A 14,080-nucleotide genomic window follows, 5' to 3' on the forward strand; every position below is an offset into this window, starting at 1 on the left:
AGGAAAGTAGTCTGTGGTGTTTAATCACATGGAACAAGAGCTGTCTGTAAAGAAGCCACCAAAACCCATGTATGAAAAAACTCAAAGATAATAAAACTCAGTTGTTTATACCTTTGTTGTACTTCAGTCATTCTTCTTCTAACCCTGTCACTCATGGTGTGCGAATGTGCTGTGGCCATACCTATATATGGATTTGGCTTTTGAGCATCTTGTTTTTAGTCAGCACTTTGGCCACATCTCATTCACAGTTAGGTTGTTTCAGCTGCGAGGAAGGGGAAGTAATACCTTAGAGCTGCAGACAGCCCGTGAACTATTTTGTGGTATTTGTTCACATTCACAACTTATTAAATGTAGATTATAGTTAAAAAGAAGAAAGGCATTTTCAAAATAAGATTCAGTTCTTTTTAAATTAACTTTCATTTCCTCAGGGATATTTGCCAGACATGCAATGTAGTTAGATTCAAACCTGCTACTCAAGGCTTGCAGCACTAAAGGCAAATTGTCTTGCACAACTGCACTGAAGTAATATTGGTTTAAGAACTGTTTTTCTTTAACTCACCCACTACGACTAATCGGTCACTTTGGGAATTCAGAGGAGGAACTTCATGGCCTAACTTTAATTAACTTTGAATAACCCTAATTTGCAAGATAGACTAACAATAGATAAAGTCATCACCTGGACACTCCCTGCTCATGATCATTTCCCTCGAGCCATCACAGTTCACCTGTTTGATTCTGATCATGAAGCCTTCACCCTCTCATTCCTCCATGTCTCTCATGTCAGGAAATGCTCAGGGGACAGAGAGGTACAAGTCTTCTCCAATCCTGGGTCCTGTGGTTTTCATCCATTCATGCTATCAGACAGTATTAAGCCAATACATCTCACCATCATCCTTCCCACTAACAATTTTAATACTTGATTTGATTTTGATTTTTTAAAGTCATTTTTAAGCCATTTCTAGCCTCTCAAATGTGAATATATGCAGTTTTTTGTGTCTTCAGTGATGGCAAACATCATGCCTTTGAACAAAACAATTAGTTTGAATGTCACCTTGGGCTCTTAAAAAATGTGATGGACATTTATTCACTATTTTATAATTATAGACCAAACAATTGATCATTTTATCAAGAAAATAATCAGTAGATTAAATGATACTGGAAACAATTGTAAGTTGAAACCCTAATAATTAAAGCCATCGCACAAGGTAATATCTTTCACAAACGATCATGCCATCTGAAGTAAACATTAGAAGACAAACGGAAATAGTGACAGGTTAGCTTATAAAAAATAACATCTTTATTATCGTGGAGCTGGGACGTTCATTTTGTGTGTTCCTCACAAAAAGTATTAAAGGCATGTTTTATTGTCATTGGAGGTCTGCATGTAGAATCATCACTTGCATGACACATCTGTTTCAGGTGAGATCATATATTTGACATAGACCACACTGCTAAAGATAAACTATTTTTTTTACATTAGCCATCCATATAAAATTTTAAATTGAAGTGAGTGTTTTCACCATAGAAAACCTAAAATAATCACCCAGTCCATTCATTCATTCATTCATTCATTAAATCACCAAGTTGTCCAAAAGCAATAGCTCATAGTATTGTTTTCTGAGTGGGCTCATAACCTTCAAATTGCACATCATCACTAAAGACACCTTCACACGAAACAATGATTGCACAAAACAGTAACACGTCACACATGTAGCAGGAAGTCACATGATCATTTGATGAAATTATATGATTAATACTTATATGATAAAATATGTTGCAGTAGCCTTCAGTGTTAATTCTGCTGCTGCTGCACAACATCAACACACTGAGACCATACTGAATATAGTAACAAACAGACAGGAAACTACAGTGACACAAGTGTTAAAATCTCCCTCTGTGCAAGATGACCATTTGATTCTGGATCCCACACCATGTGGCTTTCAAACACGTAGACCCAAATGCTCATCTTGTGTTCAAGGTCCTTCAAATCCCTTAAAAAAGAGTAGTATAAGAGTTTCACAGAGAGTGTGTGTGACAGTGTGTGTGTAGCAAAGGTGCTGAAGGAGGGGGAGGAGGCACATTAACCAGACAGACTCCGCTGTGAGCAGGTAGTGCAGAGTGGAAAGGTGAAAAAAACAGAGTCTGTCACACAGGAGAAAGAGGTCCGACTTCATCCACAGTGGATTCCAGTAGCAGCTTGTCAGAGGTGAGCAGGGACGGTCTGCAGGGCGTCTTCAGTCGTACGATAGATGTTCACATTCTGGAAAGAGGAAGGCAGCAGTGTCAGATCCCTGTCATATACATACGTGTAGGTAAAATAAATATGGACAGTAAAGTTAACAACAAATCTTTACAACTGTGATGTAGTTGCCATAGATCACACCTATAGCAAGGTGTGAGGTTGCATATTTCCCCCCCCCCCCCCATACAGTGTACACAGTCTATCATACCCCTGTTGTTTCTGCACTTGTGATCAAGGCTCCTGTTTGTCAGTGTACCTTAGTGTGTTTGGCACGTGTCAAAGTTTTCAGGACAGTTTTCTGACAGACGCACCTACACTATGGCCACAGAAGACTTGTCCTCTGGTATAGCCCTGGTTGTCTCATGTTACTTTGAAAAAAGTTAATCAAACCGCAGGTCATCATCAACATCTTTAATATTTGCATATGATCCAACTTTGTAGCAGTAAATGTCATAAATTCTAAATGTTCATATTAATTCAAGCATTTTTAAGGATGATTTAATTTTGCTTACATCATGTTTATAATAAAGTACCTTTATAAACGTTTTGGTCTTTTTTTTTGTTTGTTTTTTTAATGTTGCCAATATCATTTTAATTTCTAAGAGAATGATGTATGCTTTTTGCTAGTATTACAACAAGTGTACATTTTGTAATCACGCTTACTCGAGGCAGAAAGAAATCTGTGTGTGACACAGTGAGTGTTTTGTTCAGGCTGATGAATGGTGGCACTTTCTTATGCACTCCAGTGGAGTCTTTGCATAAGAATGAATGGGGAAATCTCTGAAGACTTTGGTTTGCACAGCAAAGTAAAAAGCAGGAAGGACACTGCCCTAAACATGTCATCTGCAGATATTACAGAGAGGAAGGAAATGACGAGCTTTGTTTGATTTTCAAGTAGCATGAGCAAGACATATTCAGCTCAGCAGTCTAGACATATTTTATGTTATGATTCAACCTCAAGGATATATATGCCAACCAAAGATCCTAACTTTCAGATATTAAAGAGCAGAGCAGCAGCTTTAATGCCAAGCTTTCTAAAATGAAGCACAAGAAGAGTGTGGGAGGGATACATGAACTGGTTAAGTGGAGTTTATTTAGGAACAGTAAACAGAAATATCTTCCTCTTAATTCTCATCAGTGATATGGACTTGCTGTGACAGCCTTCACATTGTTGAACAAAAAACAATAAAACAAAGTATTTCTGTACTTCGGCATCTTCATTAGACAGAGTTAGACATCCTAAAACTACGGAGAGGACTAAACAGAGTTGATTTTTATGTGCAAAATGTAAAAAAGCACAACTTTGTTTTGTGCTTGTGCCAGTCTATAAGGCTAAGATTAGAGTTTTCTGACTCTTACCAACAGGAATATAGTGATGAGACACTGGTAAAAATTAACATTGTTAATTCAGTTTAACAGACAAGTGACAAAATAAACTACACATAGTCAATGCTTCAAGAGAAGGTGCTGGAGTTTCATTGCTTCACAGTTGGGCTTTACAGCATCCGTTCAAAAAACAACCTTCCTCTGCTTTTGTTCATTCTCCAAAAATGGGAGAACGTTCACTGACACAAGAAGCGTGTCATAGGATTCATAATCAAAAATTAGAAACTGGATTCCAGTCAATTACCAACTTCATCACGTCTTTAAATATAAGTGGAGGAAAAACAGAAGACGAGAGTGGAGAGAAATTCAATCAAGGGAAGGTGCAGAAGAGAGATTTCTGAGTTTGGCAGGTACATTGTGCGTCAGAAGGGTACAGTGTGCGTAATGAAGGGTAAAGTAGGGAGGGATAGGGGAAGGGGTGAGGGGGCACTGCCTCATTGGTGAGCTGGCACTGTTAGCAAAGCCTCCTCTGACATCCGCGACACCTCTACGTTCTGTTTGTAAAAAACACAAAGAGGAGGAAGGGATCAAAACACACAGGAGACATGAAATCCAACACACACACTAAGTGAAAGACTTGGAAAGACGTAGTAAGTTTACTTTTTCTCACGGTTGATATTTTTGTCTGTCTTTGACAGTATTGTGTTAGCAGTGCCAGTCAGAAAGAAATTCAACCACTGCATACATGCTTATTATTAGAAAACCAGACGATTCCCCAGCTGCAAAAACAAAAAAAAAATTATATTATTTGTATTTCACTAGGAACTGCCATCAGCTGTCAAACTGTCATCGTGTGACTACTTTTATCAGTGCTGTTCAGTATCAATCCCTGTAAGAATCTGTAACATTTTCCACTCGGAGGTATATTTACCTAAAGGGTGTCGAATGTTAGAGGCATTAGTCATTGTTTCTGTTATGTTCCAACAACCTATAATACTCAGATACTCCAGCACGAAAACCTGCTCTGAGTTCATTATTATTCCAAAAACCGTTTGTGAAACTCAACCATCAGCGTCAACTGCACCTGCTTGTGAACCGTGTGTGTGTGTGTGTGTTGTTATACCCACCTCTGGTCTTTCTCTGTGTGTGTTGACTGCGTCCACATTTAAGCTGATAGACTCCACTTTACAGCCTGAGAAAGGTAACAATATTAGTTCAGAAAACAGAGGAGTGCACAGTGGTATTTAACAGAAAATAGATTCAGTGGGTGTAATGTGCACTGCTAGGAGACCAGTCCTACCATAGGCCACAGGTGTTAGCTTCAGTACAGTGTGCAGTGGGCATTTCAGGTATGGCAGTTCCTCTGTGTGAAGACAAATGCACAGACCAACAGTTCATGAAACTACCACAATAAACAGAAGTCTAATTCGTGTCCATTATTTCTACATCTGTAACCTAGCATTTTATTTTCAAACATCATTTTTCAAAAGGTTGACAAGGTCAAAAGTTGTACTCTGCACTCTGTCTTGAGTTATACTGTTTACTGTAGTATTTTGAAAACACAAAAAAGGAATGAAAGAAAAAGAAATGATAATTTTTAATTTGACATTTTTACTACAGTACTCTGGTCTACAACATGGGAATCAGGTCAGTCAGCCAGGTGTGAAACACATTTCTCTATCTGAGCACCATGAAATTATGTCACAGCTTCACATAGTAAATGTTACACCTATCTTATTCTGAACAGGGTGTTAATACATTAAATACATTCCATCAAACATTTAATTGCAGTGTTTCCCATACATTGGATTTATTCATTCACATTCACCACCACATATTGACTTCTATTTTTTATTTTTTTTTTTTACTATATCAAATGGGTAAAATCTTTCATTGTAGAGCTGAGTGCAGCGCATTGATTTGCTCACTTGTCAGAAAGTACTCGGCAATTAAAATATTTGCAGTGCAGCTCAAATGCACTCAACCACCACAAATAGACTCCAATTCTGTGGGAAATTAGAACTGTGTGACTAAAAGCATTCTGTGATGGTGACTGAACTGTTATTTTGTGAAGTATTATACTTTATTTTTTAGGGAGTCCATGTTTCCCTCAATCTACTTTGTGAATTTAGTGACTTCCTTCACTTCTAACAAGCTCTTCAGCAACTTTCTGAAGTAGTTCACTAAACAGGCTCTGTGGTTATTTGTGTATGTGTCTGTATGTGTCCTAAAGTAGCCTATTTAAGGACTCGTGCCTCAGGTTCAATACAAGGACTAACCTGCTGTCTTGTCCAGGAAATAGGCCAATAAGCAGCGCATGACGGCCTGGTGACAGATGACCAACACGTTCTCCTGCCTCTCCAGCTCCATGATGACCGGCTCCAACCGCTGCACCAGGTCTTCATAGGACTGACAGAGACAAGATGTCAGAAAAAAAATCAGACAGTTGTAGAGCAGAATACAACACTACTACAGATTTCATTGCATAAGGATGATTTCATCTGAAACTGCCACACAGTCATAAACCAGAGCCAGCTTTCAATATTTTTTTGTAGTGAGGATATTTTGAGATCAGGTAAGATGAGAACACACACACACACACACACACACACACACACACACACACACACACACCTGTAGTTAAACAAAAACAACAGAAAGAAAGATGTAAATCTGCAAATTAAAACTTCTAGGCAGTCCCTTTTTCACACATAATTGCATAATTGCAGGTAAACAGATTGACATTTTAGCAAGTGGGAAAATTCATGCAGTCTGTCTTAGACTAATCCTGGCTGTTACAAGATTCCCCAAAGCACTACATCAGCACTGCCTGTCTGGGCAGCAAACTAATGCCCACATCCATCTTCCCGTGTGAGATTAATGGAGAGGTAATGGGATGGACTAAAGGTGAAAACAGACCAGCGGGCATTCAGACCCACAGTAAACACCCTGACCCAACATTTTTGGCACACACACACACACTCACACACAGACTAATGTTAAGTCTTTGTTTACTGTGATCTAGTGTTAAGCCAAATCTGTCAGAGAGGCTGCTCGTCCAAGCTGAGGCTCATTAGTAAGTGTATGTGGCCAGAAGCCATCTGGATACAATTTAATAGTCCATGGTGTGTGTGTGTGTGTGTGTGTGTGTGTGTGTGTGTGTGTGTGTGTGTGTGTGTGTGTGTGTGTGTGTGTGCATGTGTCTGTATATGAGAGTGAGTGTGTGTCATTATCTTCACAAAGGATGGCTGACTGTATTTTGAAATTCCAAAATTCAAACAGAGACACGCTGTCGAAGCTACATCAATGTACACACACAAAAATACACTTTAACAGTTACACAACCACATCACATCTTTAGACAAAACATAACACGAAATTTTTGCAACTGACCTCTCCTTTCGGGTACCGATAGCGGTATTTGTCCTGGTCCCTCAGGGCAAACTCCAGAGGATAGTTCTCCTGGATCTCCTCATACATCATCTCCTCACACACACCCTGAAATGATATCACACACAGATTAAACACCATTCACACTGCACTGATGTCTGTGCTTAGCGATCAAGAGTGTCATACTCACTGCATCAATCTCATTCAGGACCTTCCACTGTTCATAGGGCACGCTGAGAGCCTCAGCTGTCTGAATGGTTCTCTTCATCTGACTGGTCCACACCTTTAGGTCGCTGATGCCCTGTGCCTGGATGAACTGGCTCAGCTTCTTTGCAAACTGCATGGAGGAGAAAAAAACACTAATTTTAACAAACTCATCTAGCTGACGAAAAAAATATAACTGCTCTGAAGAAATATCCTCCGTTGAAAAAGTTTGATATACCTCCTTGCCTCTAGGAGTGAGGCCTGAGTCTCCTCCAATGCGCCCCTTGACATTGAGCTCGCTCTCGCCGTGGCGGCACAGATAGATGGAGCGTGGCGTGATGTGGATGTTCATGAGGTAGTAGACAATCCGGCTCTGGATGTGGTCCAATACCCGGTTCACCAGATAGCGCTGACCCACATCCATGATTTTAATGTAGGAGAGATCCCTGAGAGAAGACCACAGATACAGTGAGTAATGTGCCTGAGCCAAAACCAATATATGTGTTCACTGACTCAGAGGAGTAGCTCACATATTCTAGGTCACAACAACCTTAAGAAATATTTTGAATTTTTAATGATCTGAAACAATTTTCCTCAATGTTAAGCACAAGGAAAGGCTCATGCTGATTAAAATTTCAAACTGACTGAAAATACTAATTTACAGCCCCTCTGCTCTGATGAAAGGACTAAAAAGCACTTGAAAATGCTGACATGCTATGGTAATATATTTGATGTCCCGCATTGTTGCACACCTGGGACATCTTTGCTGATACACTGTGCTCCTGCTTCCATCTCACCTGTCCAGAACTTCATCCAGTGTCTCGTAGGAGTTTTCATAACACTTGATCCTCTTCATGAAATCCTCCACTGCTTCCTCCGTGTTACAGTTGGTGTAATCAGGGCTACCCAGCTTCACTTGCTGAGCGGACAAAAATGAGAAGAATAAGTACAACAGGGGCAGAAGTTCATTTTCTCCTGAGATAAACTAAACTAAACTAAACAACACAAACACTTACAACTATGTTCTCCTGTATGACATCTGGGTCTTCACACACAGACTCCACAAAGAACACCTGAGACAAAAGGGGAAGGAGAACAAGTCAGGATTAGTATGAATGTCAACTCATGAAGTATTTAATCCAGTGATCCAACAAGTCACCTTAAAGCCATTCTGCTCAGCAAACTGGATGATGGTTTCTCTTCTTTCTCTGGTGGTGTTTGTTGCATCGAAAACCTGTAGAACACACGACAATATATAAGACAGTAGCAACAAGAAACTTTTTAACATTGTACACTGTATCCTACCAGTATCAAACATCTGATACAGCAATGAACACTTGACTTACTGCAACTTGGCCTCCTTCTTCTGAGAGGTATTGTCGCACATCATTCAACGCTGCTGAGGCACATTGTCTGTAAAGATCAAAGATAATGTTGGTCATAAATGTCACATGGTTGGTAGTTAAATAAATCTGAATTGGCATTCAAAGGTCAAAAGCCACTCTTACCGCCTGATTTTTAACCCCTCCTCATTGTCCGGACGGAAGAACTCAAAGGACTTGTAGATCTTCACAAATTCTCTCCTGTACTGGCCAACATTGAACTCTGAGAGAAAGATGGACAGGGAGACAGTTTAAATACTTTCTCCAGGGCTTTAAACTTGAAATGCAAAAACCTAAAACTAAATAAATTCCCCTCATCCTCTAGAAGTTTTTTTTCTACAACGGTGCCTTGCTTTGTAGAAGACTCTATTGACTGGAGCTGACAATTCTGTGAAGTCCTACCTCTAGTGGGCACCCCGATCCAGTTGAGATAGCGGGTCAGCTTCTTGGAGATATAGGTCTTCCCCCTAGCAGGAAGGCCCACTGTCACAATCAGGGTGGGACAGTTGGTCATGCATACTAGAATGAGAGAGGGCAAGAAAAGCTTGAGTCATGTCCCGATACACATAAAACACAAATTATACATGCAGATGAGCATCCATCACTTTAAAAATACTCCCTTTTACTATCTCGTATACTACATCATTTATAATGAGTCAATATTAACACTAGATTGTCTTTATCGGTGCGTGTGTGTAATCCAGTGTTATTTGCTACGAAGACAAAGTCACATCACACTACTGGGAGAATGATGCCAGTGAGGAGCAGAGGTCATGGTGGAACCAGGACGTGTCTGAGCAGTTGTGAAACACTGCACTTTAACTGTTCGAGACATCTGGAGAGAGCTAACAGCTAGTTTCCACACTCAGCATGTGTGTGTGTGCACAGATGACTGGGTCAGAGAGCACAGTAGTTTTTAAATGGGTGCTGCTTCACCATATGTAATTTCTTTTAAGATGCAGCCCATCTGTGGAAGCAGGCAAAAAGACTGGAACAGGTTTAGGGATATTGAGCATTAGAATACCTTTAACTACCACCTTCCTGATATTAACGTGTGTTGTTCTATTTTGTTACGTTTGCCATTATTATTCTCAATAATAATTCACACTTTGGGGCAACACTTCATCATCACAAACTCCTCCACTGCAAAGCTCGTCAATTCAATGGCACTTAAAGAGTCAATTGATTCACATATCCCTCCTCAGTCCCTCAGGCCCCAGTGAGGAGACAGTGGCCACACAGAAAAGTGACTGCCGTGAGCGCAAATAAACTGCAGCAGCACATCACTCACATGACTGCGGGGATACAATCCCTGTTTACCAACACCTGGTGCTTGACTTGGCACACAGCAACAATGAGATAGACATCCCTACTACCAGTCCTTTCTCCTCGATGCGAGCAGCCTTAATCTGCAGTGAGTATCGTGTGGATCCTTACATAACTGTGTGGACCAGATGGCTGCAGCAGCAAGACATCTGAACTCTGTAAACCGTGCCCCTGCGTTTAAAACCGGCGTAACGTTAGCTAGCTCAACCAAAGTAACTGATGTTAATGCAAAGGCCCGGGTTAGCATCAATTAGTCACGTCACCACCGCGGGTTACCGCGACAACAACAAACCTCACTAAAGACACGGGAAGTATTTGTTACTATTCATTAAACCACGGATGAAGCAGCTGTACACAAAGATTTTGTCGCCACGTCGTCGCACGCACCCTTCCTCTGAGAAATGTGTTTTTCTGGAAGGCCATTTTTATACGGCATCCAGATCTTCTTCAGGGGGTTCTGGGTGAGTTCCCGCGGGTTGGACGGTGTTTTGTCCTCCATTCCGTCTTGCGGTGAGGTGGAGGCGGCCGCGGCGGGAACACGGGGCCTTTTCCCGTGATGCTGCTCCGAAGGTGACCGGTGTTTCATCCGCGCTGCTGTGCGGGGATGGAGACCGCCCGGTCGCTCGGTGCCTCTCTCTGTGCTCTGATGTCACGTGCTCCGATCTGACCACAGCCGAACTCACTAACGGTCGCAGTAATGATCGCAGTACGGGCGCAACACGTATTCTGCTCTACCGTAAGTGACATAAGCTGTGCTCACCCATAAAACATAATACGTCTGGGTGCAAGGGCTTTTTCAGAGAAAAAGAAGGGAAGCTTGAAAATATAAGACAACATATTGTTAAGATGTTGTTATGGCAAACATGTTAACAACAACGGTTGCCTGTTTATTGATCTGGAGTTGCTAAGTTGGTCGCTAACTTTGTATGTCTGCCAGTTGGTGCAGGGAAAGTAGCGTACAGTCAGTTTTTAGAGCTTTTCACTAAAAATAGCTGTGAGGGCGAACTGAGGCAGTATGTTGCAGGTTACAAAACCAAAACAATGAGCCGAGAGACGCAGAGCCGAGAGGAACTACAGTTGAGTAATAATTGTGTGGCTTTTTCAATATGAGCAACCCCAATTTGATCCACTGTGTATGTAAAAGCTGTAACAGTGAAAGAATCAGTTAGAAATTTGCCAATTTTAGGAAGATTTACACCTGGAGTAGTCTCAATCGCCTACACTCGTAATACATGCAAAAAAAAAAAAAACATGAAAAAGTTCATCAAATACATGCATTGTTTGATTTGGAGACTCCACAACACATCAAACTATATTGTTGAGGTCTTTCAAGTTGCCTACAAACAGCAGAATGAGACTGTAGGAGAAAAGCTTAGTGTACCTTGAGGTACTGTCTACGGGGTCAAGGAGGTTAAAGTGGTGAGTTGGCCTTTAAGCATTAGTGGATTAACATTACCATTCTTTACAGTACTAAAAGTGAATTCTTAAACAGCAGCAAAGAAAACCTGCTAAAATAAACTTGGAGCTTTAAGATCAGCATCACATATTTCCACACAGTACTCAACAGAGGTCTAATCAGCAAGAATAACTCAAAACACCTGTGTGTGTGTGCGCGTGTGTGTGCAGGGCAATTAAGAAACAACTTTTACCACATTTTCATTGTTGCAGCATCGTTTGACCTCATCTCAGCACCCTGGTTTTCTTTAATAGTTGCTTAAGACTTGAGCCTAGGGCTAAGTTTGACTATTGCACAGAACTGCGCTTGCAAAACATAATATTAACCAACAGAGTCAGAGGGAACTGGTCAGTGTTATTTTCACTTGTAGGTGTCTAGAGTCAGTCGAGCAGAGCATTGTTGGGTTCAAATCATTTGTATGGGAGTCAGTCGATAAAAGAAAATACTCTTCTAGTCCAACAGCAATTTCATCTTCTCTGTAGCCCTCATGAAGACTGAGGTCCTTGAGCATTTAGTAATCTTAATCGTGCAGTTGTTTTGTGGTATACAGACTATGATGCATGAGCATGAAAAACACAGGTGTAAATACTAAAATGAGTAATGGCGGAATTCCATTCAGCTACTCCAGTTTCAGGGTCCTGGTACTATTCATGTCATGGTTAACTGGGACACTTGGATTGACTGAAGGCACCATTAATATAATTTGTAAAACCTGGTCTTTTCCTACCAGGACAAGTCAAAATATCTTCTGTGACAAATATCCTTTATTAAAATGATGGTATATATACTTTCTCTTGGCACTGCAAGTTTTAGATGAAATCATTTACCACTAAATGACAAAAGTTTGAATGTGTGTGGCGTTTCTTTAATTAAAACCACACAAATCGACTGTTAATGTCAGCTGTTCACATTTACACTTACTTAGAGACTGTGACTGCTGACAATAACCATCAGATGGCACCATTACTCTCGCTCTCCCTGTATATGTGCTGACCCAGGATTGTGAACTACCTGTATGTGAAACACCTGTAATGCAATCTAGCTCTGCAGGGAATCCTTTATTTCCTCCAGATGTAATGCTTGTGATGTTGAGCAACACATAAATAAATGTCAACAAAGGCTGAACATTATAAGCTTGACAAAGACAGCACTTTTTGCAGATTGAATTACATAGCACAGGTGTAATAAAGTGGTATGTCTCTGTACATTTTTCAAGTGAGTAGACTTCTCTTTTCATCTGTTTATGTGTTGCTTTAGGACTATCTGACGCACTTATTATATTAAGCTTTAGAGTCAACCTTGGTGGTGGAGCAACAGGGCCTGTGACCTAAATATGATGAGAAGGAGGTTTTCTAATTAAATAGCTCCTACACTCTCTCAAATTCCCTGACTGCTAGTAGACTATAATATATGTCAGGTTCATCAGGTCCTCAAATAAATGGCACACTAACTAACTAAAGCATATATTTTTAGCCTTTTCAGCAAGGTAGAATAAACATGCTACAGTGCAGAGTTTTGATAGACCCATGTGTACTGTGGCAATGTGTATTATTTGGTTTATCTAATCTGCATAAAGCTTTTGTAACCTGTGAGAACACATCTGTAGGTAGACATTCACAAGGGCACTGCGGTAAATGAAATATGTCAGATAGTTTTCAGTGGGGGTAAATGATTTATCTTGCATACTGTACAGTGGGGCATGAACAGGAAACAGATCTGAGCTCCTCCTCCTCCCCCTCGCAGCAGCTGCCAGGGTCTGATTCCAGCCTTCAGCTTGTGCTGTGCTGGACAAGTCATCTCCCAGTATGGTATATTAACATTACACTCGGCACTAAAACAGTATTCACCATGCGGAGAGACGTCTTCAGCTCATGAACCGCCATTCAGTGTTTAGTAAGACACTGTGTGTGTGTGTGTGTGTGTGTGTGTGTGTGTGTGTGCTGTGTTGCAGCCCAGTAGGAACTGTGCAATCACAACAACCATAAACACAACAAACAGCCATAAAACGCAAAGCACCGACCTCTACAACAGCATCCCCAGTATCATCAGTGTATGCAAAATGAAAGCTGTAATATAGTAATAATAACCGAAAAGAGCAGCTTCCGTCTACACGAAGCGTTTGGTTTGTTTTTATAAATTTCGCCAGCTGTAAAAAAAAAAAAAAAACACTAACAAGCATCCGCCTTCTCCTTCTCTCTGGTAAAGCACAGCTGCTACTCTTAAATAAGCGGGTGGTTTCTATTACAAAAAAAAAAAAAAAAGCAAAACAAAGAGTGTCGCCTGTTGTTGTAATGTAGGGTAAAGGTGACAGCTACAACACACCGAAAACACGTCGACTCTTGTTTACGTCTGAACGGCTGCTCGTCCTGCCCCTCGCTGCTCGACTCTCTCTGTCATCCGCTTAAAGATGCACAATTCAACCTCCAGCATGCACACATCTACTAAAGCCCGTAAAGCGACGTGTCTCACCCGCTCCTTCCTGGTTATGTGTAAGCTTGGGTCGGCTGGAGCAGCCTCTCATCATGGGCGTCTGTGTGATGGAGCGCAGCGCCTGGCGGTGTGTACGTGCGTCCAACAGGAGCCTGCCGAGCGCTACACTGATGCTCACTGAGCACACACCCACTGTGTGAGTGTGGGACCTCAGGCCGGAAGAAAAGGTTTCTCCAAAACTGGATGTAATGAGGCAGCAGCCTACCTGCCCCCTTGCACCCTCCCTAGACCCCACCCACCCTGCCTTTGACAGCTGCGTCCTTA

General features: G+C 41.1%; 1 protein-coding gene across 6 annotated transcripts; it reads right to left on the minus strand.

The window, feature by feature from the left end:
• Positions 1-1,274: 1,274 nt before the first annotated feature.
• Positions 1,275-13,985, minus strand: LOC111221433 (6-phosphofructo-2-kinase/fructose-2,6-bisphosphatase 4). 6 transcript variants are annotated; one of them, XM_022744780.1, is made up of 14 exons: positions 13,796-13,985; positions 8,947-9,063; positions 8,671-8,767; positions 8,509-8,575; positions 8,322-8,396; positions 8,179-8,235; positions 7,960-8,081; positions 7,401-7,608; positions 7,149-7,295; positions 6,962-7,066; positions 5,848-5,977; positions 4,869-4,931; positions 4,696-4,760; positions 1,275-2,260 (listed from the first exon to the last, which is right to left on the minus strand). In XM_022744780.1, the coding sequence occupies exons 1-14, from the start codon at positions 13,848-13,850 to the stop codon at positions 2,201-2,203; spliced, it is 1,368 nt and encodes a 455-aa protein (XP_022600501.1). In that variant the 5' UTR covers positions 13,851-13,985; the 3' UTR covers positions 1,275-2,200. The 6 variants fall into 6 exon arrangements, with proteins under 6 accessions (XP_022600501.1, XP_022600503.1, XP_022600498.1 ...); XM_022744782.1 differs by lacking the exon at positions 13,796-13,985 and adding an exon at positions 13,649-13,721; XM_022744777.1 differs by lacking the exon at positions 13,796-13,985 and adding an exon at positions 10,258-10,493.
• Between the last annotated feature and the right edge of the window lie 95 nt (positions 13,986-14,080).

Source organism: Seriola dumerili, unplaced genomic scaffold (assembly GCF_002260705.1).
Source record: "Seriola dumerili isolate Sdu_G_001 unplaced genomic scaffold, Sdu_1.0 BDQW01000088.1, whole genome shotgun sequence".
In the NCBI taxonomy this organism is placed as follows: domain Eukaryota; kingdom Metazoa; phylum Chordata; class Actinopteri; order Carangiformes; family Carangidae; genus Seriola; species Seriola dumerili.